The 23,475-nt window shown below is 52.4% G+C and overlaps 1 protein-coding gene across 1 annotated transcript in view; it reads left to right on the top strand.

The window, feature by feature from the left end:
- MYO18B (myosin XVIIIB) overlaps positions 1-23,475 on the top strand; it is a 133,705-nt gene that overhangs the window by 97,650 nt on the left and 12,580 nt on the right. The window contains exons 40-43 of the mRNA XM_029049138.1: positions 586-771; positions 14,959-15,092; positions 18,204-18,245; positions 19,632-19,778. Coding sequence (XP_028904971.1) covers positions 586-771; positions 14,959-15,092; positions 18,204-18,245; positions 19,632-19,778 — 509 coding nt within the window. The remainder of the gene's footprint in view (positions 1-585; positions 772-14,958; positions 15,093-18,203; positions 18,246-19,631; positions 19,779-23,475) is intronic.

Genomic DNA, 23,475 nt, shown 5'->3' with positions numbered 1-23,475 from the left:
CTTACTGTGGGCAGAGTCCCGTCCTGAGCGCTAGGGAGAGGATAATCCAGCCAAGTGGACAGGCACACACCCTGCCCAAAGTGATCTTCCAGCCTAGAGAAGGAGGAAAATTCTTCTCCTGACTAACCGGCCTTCCAGACTCACCATCGGGGTGTTTCAAGGAAGAAGGGAGGAGAAGTAGAAAGGGAGGAGACGCGGAGAGACTTTGGCGCAATCAAGCAGCATGGCGTAGCAGAGAGAGCCCGGGCCTGGGTGTCAGAAGGTCATAGGTTCCAATCCCGCCTCTGCCGTCGGTCTGCTGTGTGACTCTGGGCGAATCAGTCACTTCTCTGGGCCTCAGTTCCCTCCTCTGGAAAATGGGGATCGAGACTGTGAGCCCCACGTGGGGCAGGGACTGCGTCCTACCCGATTTGCTTGTATCCACCCCAGTGCTTAGTACAGTACCTGGCACACAGTAAGCCCTTAACTGTGATTATTATTATTAAGAGCTCGAGCCGGGTGAGAGAGACGGTGCCCGTCCCCAGGGTCTCCTTCCCGCGGCGTCCCCCCCACTCCCACCTCCCCAACGCCCACGGTCTCCCCCAGGTGCTGGTTTTCCGTCTGCGGGGCAGCGTGCTGAAGATGGGCGAGGAGCTGGAGAAGGCCGTGGAGGCGGAGAGCCGGGAGAGGGAGAACAGCCGCTACTACCAGAGGAGGCTGGAGGAGCTGAAGGCCGAGATGGACGCGCTGGCGGAGCGGGAACTCGGGGCCGGACGCCGGCGGGTGGAGCTGGTAAGTCCCTTGTGGGGGGGCTGTGGAGGCGACCCCTCCCCATTCCTTCGAGACGTCGCGGCCGGGGATGGAGGCAGCCCGGAAGACCTGCGCCTCCCTGACGTTTCTCAGCTCCTTGCGGGCAGGGAATGGGTGCGTTCTTACTGTCCTCTCCCGAGCGCTTAGTACAGTGCTCTGCACACAGGAAGCGCTCGATAAGTACGATGGATGGATTGACTGGTTGTAAGCTACTTGCGGGCAGGTACACGTCTACCCACTCCGTCCTGCTGTACTCTCCCGAGAGCCACAGTAAGCGCTCAACAAATACGATCGATCGATTCCCAAGTCACCGCTCCGTCCACTTCCCTCCTTCCCTCGGAATCCTTCGAGTTTCTGTCCGGGAGGGCAGAGAATCCTATCCCGTCGCTGAATCGGACTCTCCCAAATGTTTAGTACAGTGCTGCGCTCACGGTTGACCGTAAAACTCCTCGAGGGCGGGGATCGCATCTACTAGCCCTATCGGAATCTCCCAGATGCTTAGTACCGTGCGCGGGCCTGGGAGTCAGGAGGTCATGGGTTCTGATCCCGGCTCCGCCACTCGTCTGCTGTGCGACCTTGGGCGAGTCACTTCACTTCTGTGGGCCTCAGTTACCTCATCTGGAAAATGGGGATTGAGACGTGAGGCCAGTTTGGGACAGGAACTGTGCCCTCCCCGATTCGCTTGTATCAACCCCAGTGCTTAGAACAGTGCCTGGAACATAGTAAGCGCTTAACAAATGCCATTATTATTATAATCCTGTAACCTCAAGTGCAAAGGTCATGTCTGCTCATTGTACGGGACTCGCCCAAGCGCTCTGAACAGTGCTGTGCACACGGTAGACTGTGAGCTCCTCAGGGGCGGGGACCATATCTATAGACTCTACCGGACTCTCCCAAGCACTGGAATAGAGACAAGATAAGCGGACCAGGCGCAGTCTCTTTCCCACACGGGGCTCACGGTCTAAAGGGCAAGGAATAGCTTGGCCTAGGGGAAAGGGCCCGGATTCGGGGGTCACGAGGACCTGGATTCATTCATTCAATAATATTTACTGAGCGCTTACTATGTGCAGAGTACTGTACTAAGCGCTTGGAATGGACAAATCGGTAACAGAGACAGTCCCGGCCCTTTGACGGGCTTACGGTCTAATCGGGGGAGACGGACGGACGAGAACGATGGCAATAAATAGAATCGAGGGGAAGAACATCTCATTGAAACAATAGCAAATAAATAGAATCAAGGCGATGTACATCTCATTAACAAAATAAATAGGGTGATGAAGATATATACGGTTGAGCGGACGAGTACCGGTGCCGAGGGGATGGGACGGGAGACGGGGAGGAACAGAGGGAAAGCGGGGAGAAGAGGGTTTAGCTGCGGAGAGGTGAAGCGGGGGTAGAGGGAGCAGAGGGAAAAGGGGAGCTCCAATCCCGGCTCCGCCACTCAACTGCTGCGTGGCCGTGGACAAGTCACTTGGTGTCTCCGTGCCTCAGTTTTCTCATCCGTAAATGAGGATCCGAAACCTACTGTCCCACCTGCTTAGATCGGGAGCCCCCTGTGACACCTGATGATTTTGCATCTATCCCAGCACCTAGTACAGTGCCTGGCACGTAGAAGGTGCGTAATAAAGACCATGTCATTATCATTATTATTATTATCGCCGTCATCCTCATTATTTTAATTCATTCGATCGTATTTATTGAGCGCTTACTGTGTGCAGATCACTGTACCAAGCACTTGGAAAGTACAGTTTGGCAACAGATAGAGAAAATCCCTACCCAACAGCGGGGATAACTATTATTATTATTTGGTCTGTGATAGAAGATGAGAAGAGGCAGGTATCTATTATAATAATAATAATGTTGGTATTTGTTAAGCGCTCACCCTGTGCCAAGCACTGTAATAATAATAATAATAATAATTATAATGATGGCATTTGTTAAGTGCTTATTATGTCCTAAGCACTGTTCTAAGCCCTGGGGTAGATACAAGGTAATCAAGCTGTCGCACAAAGGGCTCACAGTCTTCATCCCCATTGTACAGATGAGAAAACTGAGGCCCAGAAAAGTTAAGTGACTTTCCACTAAGCCACATTTCCCCATTTTACAGATGAAGAAGTGAAGTGACTTCTCCAAGGTTACCCAGCAGGTCAGTGGCAGAGATAGGATGAGAAAGCAAGTCATCCCTCTAGACCGCAAGTTCACTGTGGGCAGGCAACACGTATGCCAACTCCGACGTATTGTACTCACGCAAGCGCATAGTACGGTGCCCTGCACGTATTAAGTGCTCAATAGATACCATCGCCGTATCGATCTCGTGATGTTCGGGGCCCTTTCCGCTAGATTCTTTCCATAGAATTTCAGTCCTCAGTACAGCACCCGGAATAGACTAAACACTTACTAAATACCATATTTTTAAAAAGTCTTTCCTTCTCCCTAGTCAGACGGTCAATCATATTTACTGTGTGCTTTCTGTATGCAGAGCACTGTATTAAACACTTGGGAGAGGGCAATTTAGCAATGTGACTGACACATTCCCTGCCCCCAGTGGGTTTGCGGTCCTGGGACGGGGAGATGGACATTAATTGAACTGGATAAAAATACAGATATGGATGTAAGTGCTGTGGAGCTGGGAGCCCGGGAGTCCGTTATAGGGGAATCTTTCCACCCCTCATCCATAGCACTTACGTCCATATCTGTAATTTATGTATTTCTAGTAATGTCTGTCCCCCCCCTACATAGACTGTAAGCCCTGTTTGGGCAGGGATTGTCTCTCTTTATTTCCAAATTGCCCTTCCCAGTCGCTTAGTACACTGCTTTGCACACCGTAAGCGCTCGACAAGTACGATTGAATGAATGAACGCACCCCGGCTCAGTCCGGCCTGGTGGGCGGGGGGGATGGAGGGCTTCAGTCCAGGCCAGACTCCGTCCTTCAAGCTTCGCTACAACACAGCGACGCTCCCCCGCCCGCCTGTGATCTCCGCATCCAGCAGAGCTTGTCAGCCGCCCGGGCGGGCTCATAAATAGTTAATAGGCCCCCGCCACTTAGACTCCGACTTCTGTTAAATCCACCATAAATTATAAATGCCCCATGCATTATTCACAAGACATAACTTGGGGCGTAGATTTCTCCTTCCCCAAACCTGCCAAAAAGAAAAACCAAACAACCCAAAACCAACAAGAACAAAAAAAAAACCAAACAAAAGGAAAGGAAGAAAACAATTCCCTGTGTGGGATTTATAATGAGCATCGCTCCCCCTTCCTCGCCAAGCCAGAGAAATTGGAGGCAAAGCGGAGTCCGCTTTCTCCCCTTGGGTTTTGAAAATCTCCGTCGGTGCGATAAGACGACTCTCAACCCGGAGAGCTCTGATGGTGCAGTCTCCTTCACCTTCAGGTCTGCTAAACACAGACAATCCGCGGGAACCGGAACGAGCGAGACCCCGGTTCGAATCCCGCCTCTGCCGCCCCCCTGCTGTGTGTCCCTGGGCGAGTCACTTAACCGCCCTGGGCCTCCGTTTCCTCATGGGTAAAACACCAGCCCTTCCCTACATCCGCAGGCCGGTGGGGGGCAGGGATTGCGTTCAAACTCATCATTTTTTTTTCTTTATGGTATTTTTTAAGCGCTTACTCTGTGCCAGGCACTGAGAAAGATACAAGGGCTGAGCAAGATACAAGCTAGTTGTTGTTAATGGTATTTGTGGACGTGCTTTCTTTGTTCCTGGCACTCTACTAAGCACTGGGGTAGAGACAAGTTCATTAGGTTGGATTCAGCCCCCGTCCCACATGGCAGTCTTAATCCCCATTTTCCAGATGCGATCACTGAGGCCCAGAGAAGAGAGGTGACTTGCCTAAGGTCACACGGCAGATAAGTGTCGGAGCAGGGATTTAAATCCTTCTAACTCCCCGAATCCTTCTAACTAGGCCACGCTGCTTCTCGCGTCCACCCCGGCGCTTAGCACAGCGTTCGGCACGTAGTTAAGCTCTTAATACCTGTGATGATGGAGAGGGACAGGTTAGCACTTGGTTTGGATGGCCCACCCTTCAGGCCGGGAGGCTTTGACCTCCGTCGTCACTGGTATTTATTGAGCCGTCACCGTGCGCAGAGCACTGTACTGAGCGTTTGGGAGAGTTGGCAGACACGTTCCTTTGACTGCAGTGACCTTTTCCTCTTTTCCTAAATCCAACCTTTCCATTTAAAGATCCCCATCTCACCCTCTTGCGCTCCCAGACTCTGAGTTACTGCACATGCCCCCTAGTCATCACAGCTAAACGGAAAGGAGAAGAATTTATTTTTCAAACCCCGCCTTAAACGTTTTGTGTTTTGTTGGGGCTTTTTTCACCCCCCGTGAATGGTTAGGGAAACTTTGAGTCTAAAAGTGAATCGTTTGGGCCGGGAATTGAAGTATTTAAAGCGACATTCCAGAGGGAACGTATTTTAGACCCCAGCCGGCATTCAAATAACACCTTCCGCCGTCCTCCTGACAGAAGATGGTTCTCGTAATTTCGGTAGCGTTATCACAGTGTGATCCGAGCCCGCTTAACACATTATGGCCTCCGTATTTACAGGCTGTTTGCACTCAAGGGGCTTAATGAAGTCTCATCTTTGCCTGGGCTCTAACTGGAGGAGCTTGAAGTGTTTCTATATTTTACCGCTCAACAGCCGTGCGGTCTCGGGCTCACGTCTTCCGGAGACCACAGCGGGGATAGAGATGAGGACGGGCGATGAGCACGGGTATTAAATGGGTCGCAGATCGCTCCCAAAATTCGTACCCCTGGTGTCTTCGAAGAGATGTCTTCTATAATAATTATGGCGTTTGTTACAAACGCCAAGCACTGTTCTAAGCACTGGGGTAGATACAAGGTCATCAGGTTGTCCCACGTGGGGCTCACGGGGTCCATCCCCATTTTGCAGATGAGGTAATGGAGGCCCAGAGAAGTGAAGTGACTTGCCCAAGGTCCCACAACCGACGTGGCAGAGTCCTCTCTGAGCCCTAGTCGTCACAGCTAAACGGAAAGGAAAAGAATTTATTTTTCAAGCCCCGCCTAAAACGTTTTGTGTTTTGTTGGGTTTTTTTCAACCCAAAAAACAATACTATTTTTAATAACACTATTACTAAATATAATGCTATTACTAAATAGAATACTATTACTAAATATATTTAGTAATACTATTTAGTAAGAGTAAGTACCATTACTAACGTGGGGTACACGCAGAGAAGCAGCGTGGCTCAGTAGAAAGAGCCCGGGCTTGGGAGTCAGAGTTCGTGGGTTCGAATCCCGGCTCCGCCGCCTGCCAGCTGTGTGACTCTGGGCAAGTCACTTAACTTCTCTGTGCCTCAGTTACCTCATCTGTAAAATGGGGATTAAAACTGTGAGCCCCACATGGGACGACCTGATCACCTTGTACCCCCCAGCGCTTAGAAGAGTGCTTTGCACATAGCAAGCACTTAACAGATACCACCATTTATTTATTTAGACGTGGTAGATTAGAACCCGTGACCTTCTGACTCCCGGGCCCGTGCTCTGTCCACTCCGCCATGCCGCTTTCCGGCTTCTCTGCCACGTGCCGTCCTGGGACAAGTAGAAAGCCCGTCTCGTAAAATGCGTGTCCCCGTCTCCGTAAAAGATGAGATGTCCCCCTCTGGGATTCTGTTCTTGGAAATCCTCCTATGAGCGCGTTAGCGAAGGGACGGGTTGAGAATGGGAATTTGCCGATGTTAATACAAATGATAAACAGTGTAACTGCTCTAGAGGGTGGAAGCCAACTAACAGGGCCTCGTCTTGTCTACCGGACCTCAGCCCCAGGGATTTTTATCAACTGAAGTTTACGGCAAATGAGCGGACTTTCTCAGTCAGTCAGTCCATGGTATTTATTTGAGCGCTCGCTGTATGCGGGACACTGTTCTGTGAGCGTTCGGGAGAGTGCAATACCAAAGAATGCATAGACGTGTTCTCCACGGGGAAGTTAAAGTCTAGAGAATCATAATAATAATAATGTTGGTATTTGTTAAGCGCTTACTATGTGCAGAGCACTGTTCTAAGCGCTGGGGTAGACACGAGGGAATCAGGTTGTCCCACGTGGGGCTCACAGTCTTTTACAGATGAGATAACTGAGGCACTGAGAAGTTAAGTGACTTGCCCAAAGTCACACCGCTGACAAGTGGCATAGCCGGGATTCGAACCCATGGTCTCTGACTCCAAAGCCCACGCTCTTTCCACTGAGCCACGCTGCAAACCAATTGCTTTATAGGTTTTAAGCGTTTGGGAGATTATAATGCAACAAGAAACCGAAGCATCCCCCGCCCACAAGGAGTTTACAGTTTAGAGAGGGGGAGACAGACATGAATATTAATAAAAATAAATAAATAAATGCATAAATACGTAAATACATCAATAAATGAGAGCTAGGGACATAAATGCGGTGGGGCCAGGATGGGGGAAGAACAAAGCGGGCAAGTCAGGGCGACGCGGAAGGGAGTAGGAGAAGAGGGAAAGGGGGGGCTTAGTCAGGGAAGGCCTCTTGGAGGAGATGGGCCTTCAGGAAGGCTTTGAAAGGGGGAAGAGTGGTTGTCTGTCGGATTTGAGGAGGGAGGGCGTCCCAGGCCAGCGGCAAGAGGTGGGCGAGAGGTCGGCGGCGAGGTAGGCAAAATCAAGGTGCAGTGAGAATAATAATAATAATAATGTTGGTATTTGTTAAGCGCTTACTATGTGCAGAGCACCGTTCTAAGCGCTGGGGTAGATACAGGGTAATCAGGTCGTCCCACGTGAGGCTCACAGTTAATCCCCGTTTTACAGATGAGGTAACTGAGACACAGAGAAGTTAAGTGACTTGCCCAAAGTCACACAGCTGACGAGTGGCGGAGCCGAGATTAGAACCCATGACCTCTGACTCCTAAGCCCGGGCTCTTTCCACTAAGCCACGCTGCTTCCCAAGCACTTAGGACGGTGCTGGGCACACAGTGAGCGCTCAGTAAATACGACCGAATGATTGGAACTTGGAAATCCCAAGTCGGCAGAAGTCTCCAGCGGGGACAGTGGCTGCGGGGGGCCCAGCTGAACCTTTCGGGGGTGGGGAAATGGGGTGGAAAGAGCGAGAGACTCAGCACTGGGCCGCGGTTTCTTCCTCCCGCCTCCTCCTCCCTCCCCTGCCTGTGGAGGCCCCTCCTAGCGGCTCAGTCGGAAGAGGGAGAGGAGAAGAATGAGGAGCAGAAGAGGAAAGCAGAGGGTCCCCATAGTGGAGGGAGGCGGGAGAAAGAGCAGAAAAATATAAGTATATAAGAAATCCTTCCACAACCCAGCCCTCCTACTTGGCTCCTCTGGTGCTCACCTTCTCCCTGTGCCCCCATCTCTCCTGTCTCATCGCCGGTCCCCGGCCCACGTCCCGCCTCTGGCCTGGAACGCCCTCCCTCCTCAAATCCCACGGACAGTGACTTTCCCCACTTTCAAAGTCTTATCGGCGGCCCACCTCCTCCAAGAGGCCTTCCCTGACTAAGCCCCGCTTTTCCTCATCTCCCACTCCCTTCTGCAGCACCCCGACTTGCTCCCTTTGCTCTTCCCCCCGCTTCCCAGCCCCACCCCGCTTATGTCCAGATCTGTCTTTTTATCGATTGGTATTGATGTCTGCCTGCCCGCTCTAGACCGTGAGTTCGTCGTGGGCGGGAAATGCCACTGTTTATTGTCGTATCGTACTTTCCCAAGCGCTTGGTACAGTGCACCGCACCCAGTAAGTGCATAATAAATAGGATCGAATGAATGAATGAATGAAAGGATTGCTTCCGGGCTCAGACTGATTGTCCATCCAGCCCGGTGTCCCGTCTCCATGGCAACGGGATGTGGATGGAACCGTGCTACCCTTCCTTCCTTGGCATCCGTTCTGATATGGAGATGAGCCCTCTCACGCCCCAACTCCGCCTCTCCTTATCCCTAACTAATTTTCCCTATAAATAACGCATATGGACCACTCTTGAAACCTGTTACTATGGTTACGAGCCTCCAGACGTTTGCCCTCCGCCGGAAGACAAGTCGTAGTGGCAGTTGCGTTCATTAAGCAACTCACTGTGGACAGAAGGCTACTGAGAGCTGGGAAAGAGCACGATTATTCTTGTGTTTCCACGCTCACTATGTGACTAGCACTGTTCTAAGGGCTGGGGTGGATAAAAAAAATAAAATGAATGTTGGTATTTGTTAAGCGCTTACTAGGTGCTGAGCACTGTTTTAAGCGCCGGGGGAGATACAGGGTAATCAGGTCGTCCCACGTGGGGCTCACACACTTTTAATCCCCATTTTACAGATGAGGGAACTGAGGCACAGAGAAGTTAAGTGACTTGTCCACGGTCACACAGCTGCCAAGTGGCAGAGCCGGGAGTCGAGCTCATGATCTCTGATTCCGAAGCCCAGGCTCTTTCCACTGAGCCGTGCTGCGGGTTGGGTCCCCCGTGGGGTTCACAGTCTAAGTTGGAGGGAGAACAGATAAGGAATCCTCATTCTACTGTTGAGAAAACCCTAGCCCAGAGAAGTTAAGCGCTTTGCCCAAGATCACAGAGCAAGCAGGCAGTGTCAGAATTAGAACTCTGGTCCTCTGACTCCCAGACCCCGTCCCTTTCCACCCCGGACCCTGTCCCTCGGGCCGTCCGTTCGATGACGGTGGCTGCCTTGGTTTGCTTTTAGGGGTGATGATGATGACGATGGTATTCGTTAAGCGCTTACTACGTGCCAAATGTTGTTCTAAGCGCCGGGGTAGATACGCGGTAATTAGGTTGTCCCACGTGGGGCTCACAGTCTTAATCCCCATTTCACAGATGCGGTCACTGAGGCACAGACAAGTGAAGTGACTTGCCCAGAGTCACACAGGTGATAAGTGACGGAGCGGGGATTAGAACCCACAACCTCCGACTCCCAAGCTCGGGCTCCTTCCGCTAAGTCACGCTGCTTCTCTGTGAACAAGCAGCCCCCGGAGACAGCGGGGCCTAGCGGAAAGGACTCTGGGTTGAGTCACAGGAGAAAAGGGTTCCAGTGCCCTCTCTAGCGTTGGCCAGCCATGTGGCCTTTGTTTTGTTTGCTTTGTTTTATTTATGGCATTTGTTATGCATATGTTATGCATATGTTATGGCATTTTCCAGATGAGGTCTCTGAACCCATGACCCCTGACTCCGAAGCGCAGGCTCTTTCCACTGAGCCGCGCTGCTTCCCCCTACTGACCACGGCTCCCTCGTTGATGTAATTATTCCCCTGTCAAGAAAATTGGGCAGCCCGGTCTCGTCCTGTTGGTCTTTAAGTAGCAGGATGAAACGGTTACCATTGCCATGGAGACACGTTCTGGGGCTCTCCTCTCACCCCCCTCCCTACCCTGTTTGGGAATCCTGCCCCAAAGGCGGCCTTAAAGGGGGTCCTTCCGAATTCCGAAGCGGACGTGTGGATCTCTTTGCCCCGTGAGGGGCGGCGAGGCTTAATGGTCAAAACCCGGGGTTGGTTGTTGCCTTCTCCGTGGCCTGGGTTGCCGTCGTCGTCGTTAATGGTACGTGCTAAGCGCTTACTGCGCGTCAACCACCGTTCTAAGCGCTGGGGTAGATAGAAGCGAATTAGTTCGGACACGGTCCCCGGCCCGCGCGGGCCTCACGGTCTAAGTAGTTTGGAGAACCAGTGAAATGACTTGCCCGAGGTCACACGGCAAGCAGTCGACAGAGCCGGGTGTAGAACCCAGGTCCTCTGGCTCCCAGGCTCTTTCCGCTAGGCCACACTGCCCGGGTGCCTTCCCCCATTTAATAACACGAATGATTAATAATAATTGGGATGTTTCACTGCCGTCGGGATGGGGCTCTGACGGGACCTGAGATTTTCCAGTCAGGAAGATCCGTGATGCGGCCACGTCTTAGAAAGACGACCCCGGCCGGGGCCCGGCCGCCCTCAAATCCCCGCCCCATTTTCGACCCTGTTCCCAGTAAGAAATTGACACCTCCACTGTGGGGGTGAAACAACCGTGAGGAGGGGGGCACTAACGGAAAGAGCCCGTCCCTGGGAGTCAGAGGACGTGGGTTCCATTCCCGGCTCTGCCATATGTCTGCTGTGTGACCTCGGGCCGGCCGCCTCGCTTCTCTGGGCCTCAGTTACCTCATCTGGAAAATGGGGATTAAGCCCGTGAGCCCCACAGGGATCATGTCCAACGTGATCCGCTTGTATCCCCCCTAGAGCCACTTAATACTGTACCTGGCCCATAATAAACGCTTAACAAATACCATAATTATTATTATTACCATTATTATTACAGTGCTTGGCACATAGTAAGCGCTTAACAGATACTGCAAGCCCCATATGGGACAGGGACTGTGTCCGACCTGATTAACTTCTGTCTACCCCAGGGCTTCGAGCAGAGCCTGGCACACGGTAAGAGCTTAACAAATGCTACAGTTATTCCGTCTTAGCAAGAGGGAAGACAGGTAAGGGAATCCCCATTCCGCAGATGAGGAAACTGAGGCCTGGAGAAGTGAAGTGACTTGCCCGAGGTCACACCTGGCACTGGTGTTGGGCCATGGGGGAAAGGTCTTCTCACCAGGAACCCCGGGGTGAGATGGAGAGGCTCTGTGGGATCCTGATAAGGGACTGGCTTGCGTGGGTAGTAAAAGACCACGGCGGCCACAGAGGGGGAGGGCTATTACTTGGTATTCCGCGGCTCCTTTCATTCATTCCGTCGTATTTATTGAGCGCTTACTGTGTGCAGAGCACTCTACTAACCACTTGGGAAAGGACACTACTACTATAAAAGGTGACGTTCCCTGCTCACGACGCGCTCACAGTCTAGAGCGGGGGAGACAGACATCACTGCCAAGCGTGGTCTAGTGGAAAGAGCACCAACCTGGGAGTCAGAGGCTTTGGGTTCTAATGCCGGCTCCGCCACCTACCCGCGCTGGGTGCCCTTAGACGAGTCACTTCCTTTCTCTCGGTCTCATTTTCCTTATCTGTAAAATGCATTTTGCTGTCCAATTTCCCTTCTCCTTAGACTGCGAACCCCATGGGGTTCAGGGGCTGTGCCCAACCTGATTGCCCCGGCTACGTCATCCCTTCGTTCAGTGTGTAGCACGTAGTAAGTGCTTAAAAGGAGCACTTTTTTTGAGAAGCAGCGTGGCTCAGTGGAAAGAGCCCGAGGTTGGGAGTCAGAAGTCATGGGTTCGAATCGCGACTCTGCCACTCGTCAGCTCTGTGACTGTGGGCAAGTCACTTCACTTCTCTGTGCCTCAGTGACCTCGTCTGTAAAATGGGGATTGACTGTGAGCCTCACGTGGGATAACCTGATTACCCTGTATCTCCCCCAGCGCTTAGAACCGTGCTCTGCACATAGTAAGCGCTTAACGAATACCAACATTATTATTATTATTATTATTATTAAAAGTACCACAGTTATTATCATTTACTGACACTAACAATCCAACCCACCCTCAGATGACTTCAAAGGGGACCTTGAATCAGCCTGGTAGGCTAATTTGATACAAACCAATTCATTCAATCGTATTTATTGATCGCTTACTGTGTGCTAAGCGCTTGGGAGAATACAGTGCAATAGCAAGCAGACACATCGCCTGCCCGCAAACAGATGAAACCTTTCCTTTAAAAATCTTCCTTTAGTTAAGTTTATTCGTCAGCCACCCGGGCTCTCTCTTGAAATGGAAAACTCTTATTTTGGCGTGAAGTAAGCCGGCCGAATGAAAGAAAAGATTAGGTGTCCACATGCCAAAGGCAAGAAAATATTCTATTTGCATAATAAGTCCTGGGGAGATCATAGGACGTATTAGCGCTCAGATTTATAAACCGGTCAGGCATTTATTTCTCTCAGTGGAGTAAGCGAGTCCACGGTACCGCTCCCGATGCTCAGCAGTATTAATTCTCGCTAGTGTCGATGTCGGAGAAATAGAATACAACTAATGATCTTCCATTAATTGCAGAGATTTTTTCCAAGTGTCGAGAATTATTTTGGTCATTTCTCTTATCGGTGCACTTGGGGGAATTGCTTCTCGTACTTTATCAATTGATCCTGTTTTGCTTAATGGCTCATATCGGTAATCACCAGCTCACGTTGGTTCCGTTCCGAGGGAGGACATTCATTTCACTTGACGACACTCCGTGTTGTGTTAAAATCGGGCGCACCTCCTCCCCTTTGCCCTCCTCTTTCATCCCGTCCGCAGAGAGCCTTCTGCGGGACAGAGGAATTTGGTGAAGGAGTTCTATTAAGGACGGTGGAGTAGGAGCAAATAAAGATGAAAAAGATCCCGGCAGGTTCCAGTTCATTCAGCTTTTAGAGACCAGGGCGGGCGGAGAATAGCCCAATTCTTCATTTTCCAAATGAGCAGGGAACCTGGAAAGCAGCACATAGTCAGCACTTCACAAATAATGGCATTATATATAAGGAAAAACAAAGTCGTGGTTAACCGTTTGGCCGGCAAGGCCTTTCTTCCCCTCAGACTCTGGTTCTAAATCTTCCAGGTGAAAGGTTCCAAGCCCCTTCCTGTCCGGGGAAAACTTACTCATTTCACTTTGGGTGGGGAGGATGGAGGGTGGTCTTGAAGCCCACAATCTAGATGTAAGCTAGCAGTGGGCAGGGGATGTGTCTCCCCACTCTGTAGCTCGCCTCTAGACCGTCTGCCCGTTGTGGACGGGGAATGTGTCTGTTACATTGTTGTATTGTCCTCGCCTATGCGCTTAGTACGGTGCTCTGCACCCGGTAAGCGCTCCATAAATCCCATTGACTATTGTAGTCCCCCGCAAAGCCCTTAGTAGAGTGCTCTTTACAAAGGAAGCGCTCAATCCACGCCACTGGTTGAGTGATCAGTGGGGTTAAAAATTGGCAAATGAGTTGCCAATTCCGCCCCGTTCCCTGGGAGTTTCCCAGAGTGCTCTGGATTGTGGGAAGCGGGAGCCCGGCTTTTCCTCCGGATATTTTTTTAAGAAGTAGCCGCTCTTCCCCCCGTCCCTGGACCTGAGCTCGCCGTGATTCCCAGATTTTCATTATTTACTCTGACAGGCCGCTGGCTCCTTTGCAAGGACCTGTCGCAACCAACACAACAAATCATCTCTCACCTCGTCACCACAGAGATGGCAATTTTACAGCTGGCAGCTTCAATCACGTTCAATTCTGCGGTGTATCTGCGCTCCCTCGGTGTCCTTCTCCTCTCCCTGTCTCTCCCCCTTCCTGACTCAGTCTGGCCCGGGCAGCGGCTTAGAAACGCCCTGAGCCGTAAAATAAAATCTGATTTCTTCCCGAGTCTTAAAATCCCGAAGACGTTCCACATTCCGGTGCTAACCGTCTCACGCCGACCCCTGGCCCACGTCCCGCCTCTGACCCGGAACGCCCTCCCTCCGCAAGTCCGACAGATGATGACTCTCCCCGGCTTCCAGGCCTTATCGAAGGCCCATCTCCTCCAGGAGGCCTTCCCAGATTGAGCCCCCGCTTTCCTCTTCTCCCTCTCCCCTCTGCGTCGCTCTGACTCGCTCCCTTTGCGATCCCCCTCCCCCCCAGCCCCACACCACTAATGTCCCTGTCTGTCATTTTATTTGTATTGATGTCCGTCTCCTCCCCTCTTGACTGTGAGCTCGTGTGGGCAGGGAATGTCTGCTCAGTGTTGCACTGGACTCTCCCAAGCGCTTAGTACAGTGCTCTGCACACGGTAAGAGCTCAGTGAAGACCGTGAGCCCCGTGTGGGACAGGGACTGCGTCCAGCCTGATTTGCTTGTGTCCGCCCCAGCGCTTAGTACAGTGCCTGGCACACAGCAAGCGCTTAACAGATACCAGAAATTTTATCTGGGTTCATTCATTCAATCATATTTCTTGAGCCCTTACTCTGTGCGGAGCACTGTACTAGGCGCCGGGGCGAGTGCAGTGCAACAGTGAGCAGACAGACATCAATAGAGGTAATCTCGGATCCGCCACTTGTCCGCTCTGTGACCTCGGATGAGTCACTTGACTTCTCTGGGCCTCAGAGACCTCGTCTGTAAAATGAGGATTAAGATTTTGAGCCCCATCTGGGGCAGGGATCGTGTCCAACCTGATTAACTCGTGTCTACCCCAGGGCCCGCTTCAGTCCCTGGCACGTAGTAAGCGCTTAACAAATACCGTAAAAAACGAAACCTGAAACGCGGCGCGGGGCGGTCTTGCTTCAAGTCAAGCGGTGGTTGTCCGGCCCCTAGGAGAAGCACGTGGAAGAACTTTCGGCTGTGAGACAGACGTTGCAGGCGGACCTCGAGACGGCCATCAGGCGGATCGCCGATCTTCAGCTCGCTCTGGAAGAGGTGGAGTCCAGTGACGACAGTGACGCCGAAAGGTAACCGCCGGGCCGAGAGAGCCACCGGGCCGGCGTTGGAGGTGGGCGGGAGCCCCGGTCGGGACAGTTAGGCTCGAGGGAGGGGGACAGAGCCTGTCCGGAGGCAGATGTAGCCGGAAGGTTGGCTTTCTGGGAGAAAGGAGAGTCGTTATTATCATTTAGGGGGCACCTGGAGAGTTTCCAGTCCTCTCCCAGTCTCAGCTACAGGAGGGTCAAGCAGAGGCCTGTCCATTCCGTTCCTAGCTTGGGCAGTGGCCAGCGAGCGGCAGGCCGTCGGCTACTAGTCAAACCGCCCCCGTGCCGGGCGGCGGCGGCACGGGAGAGAGGCGAGGGCGGAGACTCGAGTCGACCGCGCGGAAGGCGGCGATGGTCAACCGCTTCCGGATTTTGACCAAGAAAACTCTGTGGATCCACTGCCGGAACGACGGCGGACGGAGAGCGGGGCGTTCCGGGAGAGATGCGTCCGTGGCGTCGTTATGGGTCGGAGACGACTCGACGGCATGAGACGAGACGTAGTGTAGTAATAATAATAATAATAGTAATGATGTTGGTATTTGTTAAGCGCTTACTATGTGCAGAGCACCGTTCTGAGCGCTGGGGGAGATACAGGGTAATCAGGTTGTCCCCCGTGAGGCTCACGGTTAATCCCCATTTTACAGAGGAGGTCACTGAGGCACAGAGAAGTTGAGTGACTCGCCCACAGTCACACAGCCGACAAGCGGCAGAGCCAGGAGTCGAACTCATGACCTCTGACTCCGAAGCCCAGGCTCTTTCCACTGAGCCACGCTGCTTCTAATAGATAATAATAACGATGGTGCTGTTAAACGTTTGCTTTGTGCCAAGCACTGTTCTAAGCACGGGCTAGAGGCAAGTTAATCAAGTTGGACACAGTCCTTGCCCCACTTGGGGCTCACGCTCTTAATCCCCATTTTACAGAGGAGGGAACTGAGGCCCGGAGAAGTGAAGTGACTGGCCCGAGGTCACTCAGCAGACTTGTGGCGGAGCCAGGATTAGAACCCGGGTCGTTCGGACTCCCAGCCCTGCGCTCTGTCCATTAAGCCACACGATGGTCTGGGATTGGTTAAGTGCTTACTATTTGTGAAACACAGCATTTTAGCCCAAATATCTGCTCTAAACGTGCTGTGGACGGGGAATGTGTCCGCCAACTTTTTTATATTGTACTCTCCCAAGCGCTTAGTCCAGTGCTCTGGACACAGTAAGTGCTCAGTGATAATAATAATAATAATGATACTGGTATTTGTTAAGCGCTTACTATTTGCCAAGCACTGTTCTAAGCACTGGGAGAGATAAAAGGTTATCAAGTCGTCCCAGGTGGAGCTCACAGTCGTAATTTTCATTTTACAGAAGTTCAGTGACTTGCCCAAAGTCCCACAGATGGCCGAGCTGGGATTAGAACCCATCACCTCTGACTGCCAAGCCCGGGCTCTTTCCACTGAGCCACGCTGCTTCTCTACTGTTCGATTGATTGTTGTGGACGGGGATGTTTCTGTCTTGTCCTGTCCTCTCCCAAGCACTTAGTACAGTGCTCTGCACGTAGTAAGTGCTCAGGAAATACCACGGATGATGACGATGATGGAAACTCATGTTAGGGCAAAAGAGGGGACTCATTTCCATTCATTCAACAGCATTAATCGAGCGCTTTCTATGTGCAGAGCACTGTGCTAAGCACTTGGAATGTACGATTCATGGGCTTACAGTCTAACCGACTGAAAATAACGGGCCCAGTTGTCTCTAGAAACATTCGTTCGTTCATTCGTATATTCAATCATATTTATTGGGAGCTTACTGTGTGCAGAGCACTGTAGTAAGCGCTTGGGAAAGGACAGTATAACAACAAACAGACACATTCCCTGCCCACGATGAGCTCACAGTCTAGAGAAGGAGGCAGATATTAATATACGTAAATAGGTAAATTACAGACACAATAAATTACAGATATAAATAAATACATTACAGATATAATAAATAAATTACTGACTTAGAAGAGAAGCAGAGAAGCAGCATGAGCCAGCGGAAAGAGTCCGGGCCCGGGAGTCAGGAGACCTGGGTTCTCATCCCGCCTCCGTCACTTGCCTGCTGTGACACCTTGAGCAAGTCTCTTCACTTTTCTGGGCCTCACTTTCCTCATCTGTAAAAGCTCTAGACGCCGAGGTCATTATGGGCAGGGATCGTAACTACCAACTCCGTTTATCGTGCTCTCCCGAGTGCTTAGTCCAGTGCTCTGCACACTGTAAGCGCCCAATAAATACCACTGATGGATTGATAAAATGGGGATTCATGCGTGGCTCAGCGGGAAGAGCCCGGGCTTGGGAGTCAGAGGTCATGAGTTCGAATCCCGGCTCTGCCCCTTGTCAGCTGTGTGACTGTGGGCGAGTCACTTCACTTCTCTGTGCCTCAGTTACCTCATCTGTAAAATGGGGATTAACTGTGAGCCTCCCGTGGGACGACCTGATTCCCCTGTATCTTCCCCAGCGCTTAGAACAGTGCTCAGCACATAGTAAGCGCTTAACAAATACCAACATTATTATTATTATTATTATTCTCACTAGACTGTGAACTTCCTGTGGGGCAGGGACTGTGTCCAAGCTGATTATCTCGCATCTACACAGAGCCTGGTTTGGTGCTGGGCACGTAGTAAGCCCTTAATAAAGTACCATTATTCATATTATTATGAATATAACATGAGAAGCGGCGTGGCTCAGTGGAAAGAGACCGGGCTTGGGAGTCAGAGGTCACGGGTTCGAATCCCGCTCTGCCACTTGTCAGCTGCGTGACTGTGGGCGAGTCACTTCACTTCTCTGTGCCTCAGTGACCTCATCTGTAAAATGGGGATTAACTGTGAGCCTCACGGGGGACAACCTGATGACCCCGTGTCTCCCCCAGCGCTCAGAACAGTGCTCGGCACATAGTAAGCGCTTAACAAATGCCAACATCATCATTATTACAGTCTAGAGGGGAAGACAGACGTTAATATAAGCCAGCCGTCACGTTCCCTGCTCGTAAGGAGCCTCCGGTCCAGAGGGGGTGACTGACATCAAGATAGATAAATAGGTGATTTATAGTTTGTCCTTTCCTGTCCCTTGGTCACAGTGTCCAGACCACGCTGGAGTCCACGTGTTCCCCCAGGCGGCGGTAAGTGACGCCCTTGACTAGACCGGAGCCACTCCACCTCGATTCAATCCCTGCTACTGTTAGGAATAAAAATAGCTCAGTAAAGAGGGTGGTGAGCTCTTGTAATTTGTAGAGCTTTTTTGTTCCAAAGCATTTTTACCTTCCTGATCTCGATTTAGCCTTGCAGTAGGCCTCGGGGGCAGGAAGGGGTAGATGAGAAGATTGAGGTCCGGGCAGGTGGAGTGACATGCCCAGAGTCACTCATCAGGCCAGTGGCGGAGCTGGGATAAGAACAATAACAACAGAAATAATAACGATGATAATTCCGGTTCTGCCGCTTGTCTGCTGGGTGACCTTAGGCAAGTCACACACTTCTTTGAGCCTCGTTTACCTCATCTCTGAAATGGGGATGGAGACTGGGAGCCCCACGTGGGACAGGGTCTGTGTCCAACCCGAATGACTCGTATCTGCCCCGGTGCTTAGTACATAGTAAGCGCCTAACAGATACCACAATTATTATTAAAATGGGGATTCGATACCTGTTCTCCCTCCTACTGACACTCCCATGTAGGGCAGGGACTCTCTCGATTCGATTATCTTGTATCTGGCCCAGTGCTTTGAACAGTGTTGAAACACGGTAAGCGCTTAGCAAATGTCACTGGTGTAATAGTGATAATAGTGCTATTTGTTGAGCATTTTCCCTGGGACTCTGCCCCTTGTGAGCTGTGTGATTGTGGGCAAGTCACTTCACTTCTCTGTGCCTCAGTTCACTCACCTGTAAAATGGGGATGAAGACTGTGAGCCTCACGTGGGACAACCTCATTCCCCTGTATCTCCCCCAGTGCTTAGAACAGTGCTCGGCACGTAGTAAGCGCTTAACCAATACCACCATTATTATTATTCAAATCAGACACGGTCCCTCTAGGGACTCACAGTCCAAACAAGAGGGAGAAGAAGAATTTCCTCCCCATTTTACAGATGAGGTACCTGAGGTCTAGAGCGGTCCGCTGACTTGCCTAAATTCGTTCAATCGTATTTATTGAGTGCTTACTATGGGCGGACCACTGTACTGAGCGCTTAGAATGTACAGTTGGGCAACGGATAGAGACAATCCCTGCCCAACAACGGGTCTAAACCGGGGAGACGGACAACAGAACGGAACAAAACAAGTAGTCTGGCGTCAAGGCGCACAGCGGGACAGGGCGAGAGGGGGGATCGGAGCCCAAGACTGCCGACCCCCAGCCCCACACTCTTTCCTCGGGGATCGCTCGATTTCCAGCTTCCAGCCGTGCCCCGGCGGCCTCAGCCGGTACCGGTGGGCCCGGGCATCGGGCAGGTGACTCCGAGCCACTCGGACGGCCCGGAGCCGCTCAGCGACCGTCGCCGACCTTTCCGTGTCCGTTACAGGGCCGGCGGGTCACCGGCGGGCTCGGCCACGAGCTCTCGGCCGGGAGCGAGCGGCGGATCCTGGCTGAGCGCCTCCCTGGGCCGGTCGTCGCCATCCCGCACCAGCGGAGCCGGGAGCCTCTTCGGCCTCAGCGTCCTCGGCCCCAGGTAAGGCGCGTGCCCGGGGCATCTTTCGATTCTCTCTGATGAGTGGCCGATTTTTCGTACGTCTCTCCTCCTCTACGTTGGAAAGCCGTCGAGGGCGGGGAATTTGTCTGCTCGTTCGTCGGCTCGCAGTCAGTAGTTACAGTTAGCGCTCAGGAAATCCCACCGATTGAAGGATGGGTCTTCTCCGGACCGGAAGCCTGGCACGTGATGGGGTGAGGAGACCAAGGCCCAGCGGATGGTACCTGTAACGGTACTTGTTAAGCGCTTACTATCTGCCAAGCGTTCTTCCAAGCACCGAGGTAGACATCAGTTGATCAGGTGGGACGCGGTCCCCGTCCCACGAGGGGCTCACAGTCTAAGTAGAATAATAATGTTGGTGTTTGTTAAGCGCTCACTATGTGCAGAGCACCGTTCTAAGCGCTGGGGGAGATACAGGGTCATCGGGTTGTCCCACCTGGGGCTCACAGTCCACCCCCATTTTCCAGATGAGGTAACTGAGGCCCAGAGAAGTGAAGCGACTCGCCCACAGTCACACAGCTGCCAAGTGGCAGAGCCGGGAGTCGAACCCATGACCTCTGACTCCAAAGCCCACGCTCCTGCCACTGAGCCACGCTGAAGTGATGCGACTTGCCCAAGATCCCTCAGAGGGCAAGTGGCAGATGAGGTAACTGAGGCCCAGAGAAGTGAAGCGACTCGCCCACAGTCACACAGCTGCCAAGTGGCAGATCCGGGAGTCGAACCCATGACCTCTGACTCCAAAGCCCGGGCTCCTTCCACTGAGCCACGCTGAAGTGATGCGACTTGCCCAAGATCCCTCAGAGGGCAAGTGGCAGCGGTAGGATTAGAACCCAGGTCCCGTGACTCCCGGGCCCAGGCTCTTTCCACCAGGTCACTCCCCTTCCCGATGCTCTTGCACAGGGTAAGAGCTCCCGGGCGGGAGAGACAGGGACCGCTCTTATCGGCCGCGTTTGAAATCCGTCCTGGAGCCGAGAAGCGCAGAATGCTTGATCTCATTCCCTCTAGCCCGTTTAGTTTTCCGCCCCCACGGTGGCCCGCTTGTAATTACCGGCCAGTGGTCATAAATCAGAAATTACGGATTAAACAGATGCGTGATTAAAATGAAACGCACTGGACTCTAAATCACGAAGGGCCGTCTCGATCGAGGCAGAGGGAGAGAGAACCCCGAGGCCCCGGCTCGGCCGGACCGGGTCGGGAAATCAACCGGGCTCTCTGGCGGGGTTGGGAGAAACGTCGCGTGGGATCCGAAGTCCGAGAAAAGACGCTGAACCTCGCCGGTTAATCGGTTATCGGTAAATGGGCGCGGTCGATCTGAGCCCGACATGTTAAATGAAAGTATTGTCGAAGGGCGGCAAACGGGATATGGTGAGCGCGGCGAGTTAATTGAAATGAGATCAACTGATTCCTTCTTCTAATTAAATACAAGAGTCTCCGAAAAGCGCCTCGGTCCCCGGAATGAAACGTTAATCTCCCCTGGCTCCGGCTTTCTGTGTTAATACGAGAGGCGCCTTTCCACCTCCTCGCTTGGGCCGGGAGAGAGTCTGATGAGATCGGCGGAGACGTGACGCTGTTTTCTTCCCGTTTTCTTCCCGCTGCTTTCTTCTTTATTGAGCAGCGGGAAGTCACCCCTGAAAGCAGGCACTCCCCCGTCCCCGGAGTTCTCAAAAACAAGTCAGTCGGACAGTCGGTCGGTGGTGTTTTTCGAGCATCTCCCGCGCTGTCCTGAGCGCTTGGGAGAGAATGCCAGAAGCGACAGACAGAGATCCTACCCTCCGGAGGCTAACAGTTGGGGGGCGGAGCAGGTCGCGGCCAGATACGAATTCACTGGGAGTCAGAGGTCCCGGGTTCTAATCCCGGCTCCGCCACTTACCTGCTGGGTGACCTCGGGCGAGTCACTTCACTTTTCTCTGGGCCTCAGTTACCTCGTCCTTAAAATGGGGGTGAAGACTGCGAGCCCCAGGTGGGACAGGGACTGTGTCCGACCCGATTACCTTGTAACCACCCCAGTGCTTAGAACGGTGTCGGGCACCTAGGAAGCGCTTAACAAATACCGTAAATTCTCTGGACCTCCGTTTCCCCATCGGTGAAACGGGGATCGACATCTGGTCTCCCTCCCGCTTAGACCGTGGTCTCCGTGTGGGACGGGGACAGAGTCCGACCTGCTTAGTTTGTCCCGACCCAGCGCTTAGCACGGTGCTGATTTATTTATTTCAATGGTATCTGTTGCTATTATTAATAATAATAATAATAATAATAATATATACTGGTTAAGTGCTAACTACGTGCCGAGCACTGTTCTAAGCGCTAGGATAGACCCGAGTTAATCAGGGTGGACACAGTCCCTGCCCTATATGGGGCTCACACTCTTAACCTTGCCGGTTAATCACAGAGAAGCGGCGTGGCCTAGTGGATAGAGCCCCGTCCTGGGAGTCAGAAGGTCATGGGTTCTAATCCCGGCTTCCCCACCTGTCTGCCCTGTGACCTCAGACGAGTCACTTCACTTCTCAGATCCTCAGTTCCCTCATCTACATTGAATGACTGTGAGCCCTGTGAGGGACAGGGACCGTGCCCCACGCGATTTGCTTGTATCCACTCCAGCGCTTAGTACAGTGCCCGGCACAGAGTATGCGCTTAACAAATACCGTTATTGTTATTATTATTATTATTAATAATCCCTATTTTCCAGATGAGGAAACTGAAGCCCAGAGAAGTAAAGTGGCTGGCCCAAGGTCACCCAGCAGACGTTTGGCACAGGCAGGACCAGAACCCAGGTCCTTCTGACTAGAGAAGCAGCGTAGCTCAGTGGCAAGAGCCCGGGCTTGGGAGTCAGAGTTCATGGGTTCGAATCCCGGCTCCGCCGCTTGTCAGCTGTGTGACTCTGGGCAAGTCACTTCACTGTGCCTCAGTTACCTCATCTGGAAAATGGGGATTCAGACCGTGAGCCTCACATGGGACGACCTGATGACCCTGTGTCTACCCCAGCGCTTAGAACAGTGCTCTGCACATAGTAAGCGCTTAACAAATACCAACATTATTATCGTTATTTCCAGGCCCGGGCTCCAGCCACTAGGCCACGCTGCTTCTCCTCCCGGGTGAACGCGGGCCCGGCGGCTCATTGAAATGTCGCCGGGCATCTGTTCCGCTCCTCGGGTTTCACGGATTCACGAGCTTTTAAAAGTCGTCGAGTGTCGGGTTCTTGAGCCAAGTGTCTGGCTTCTCTCCGAAGCGGCAGGATGGAAATGTTTTTATTTGTATTTTTTTATGGTATTTGTTCAACGCTTCCCGGGCGCCAGGCACTGTTCGAAGCACTGGGATAGGTACGATGAATTCGGTCAGACAGAGCCCCTGTCCCCCAAGGGGCTCATCGCGTAAGTGGGAGGGAGAACCGACATCCCCTTTGTACAGTTGAAAGTTGGTATCGCCATTTTACAGTTGAGGCCCAGGGAAGTGAAGTGACTTGCTCAGGGTCACCCAGCAGACAAGGGGCAGAGCTGGGATCGGAACCCGGGTCCTTCCGACCCCCGGGCCCGGGTTCTAACCACTAGCTAATAACAGTAATAACGTTGGTATGTGTTAAGCGCTCACTACGTGCCGAGCGCTGCTCTGAGCGCTGGGGTAGATACAGGGTCATCAGGTTGTCCCACGTGAGGCTCCCGGTCAATCCCCATTTTACAGATGA

This window comes from Ornithorhynchus anatinus, chromosome 21 (genome assembly GCF_004115215.2).
Source record: "Ornithorhynchus anatinus isolate Pmale09 chromosome 21, mOrnAna1.pri.v4, whole genome shotgun sequence".
NCBI lineage: Eukaryota > Metazoa > Chordata > Mammalia > Monotremata > Ornithorhynchidae > Ornithorhynchus > Ornithorhynchus anatinus.
Note: the sequence above shows the minus strand (reverse complement) of the source record. Positions and strands in the feature narration are given on the sequence as shown.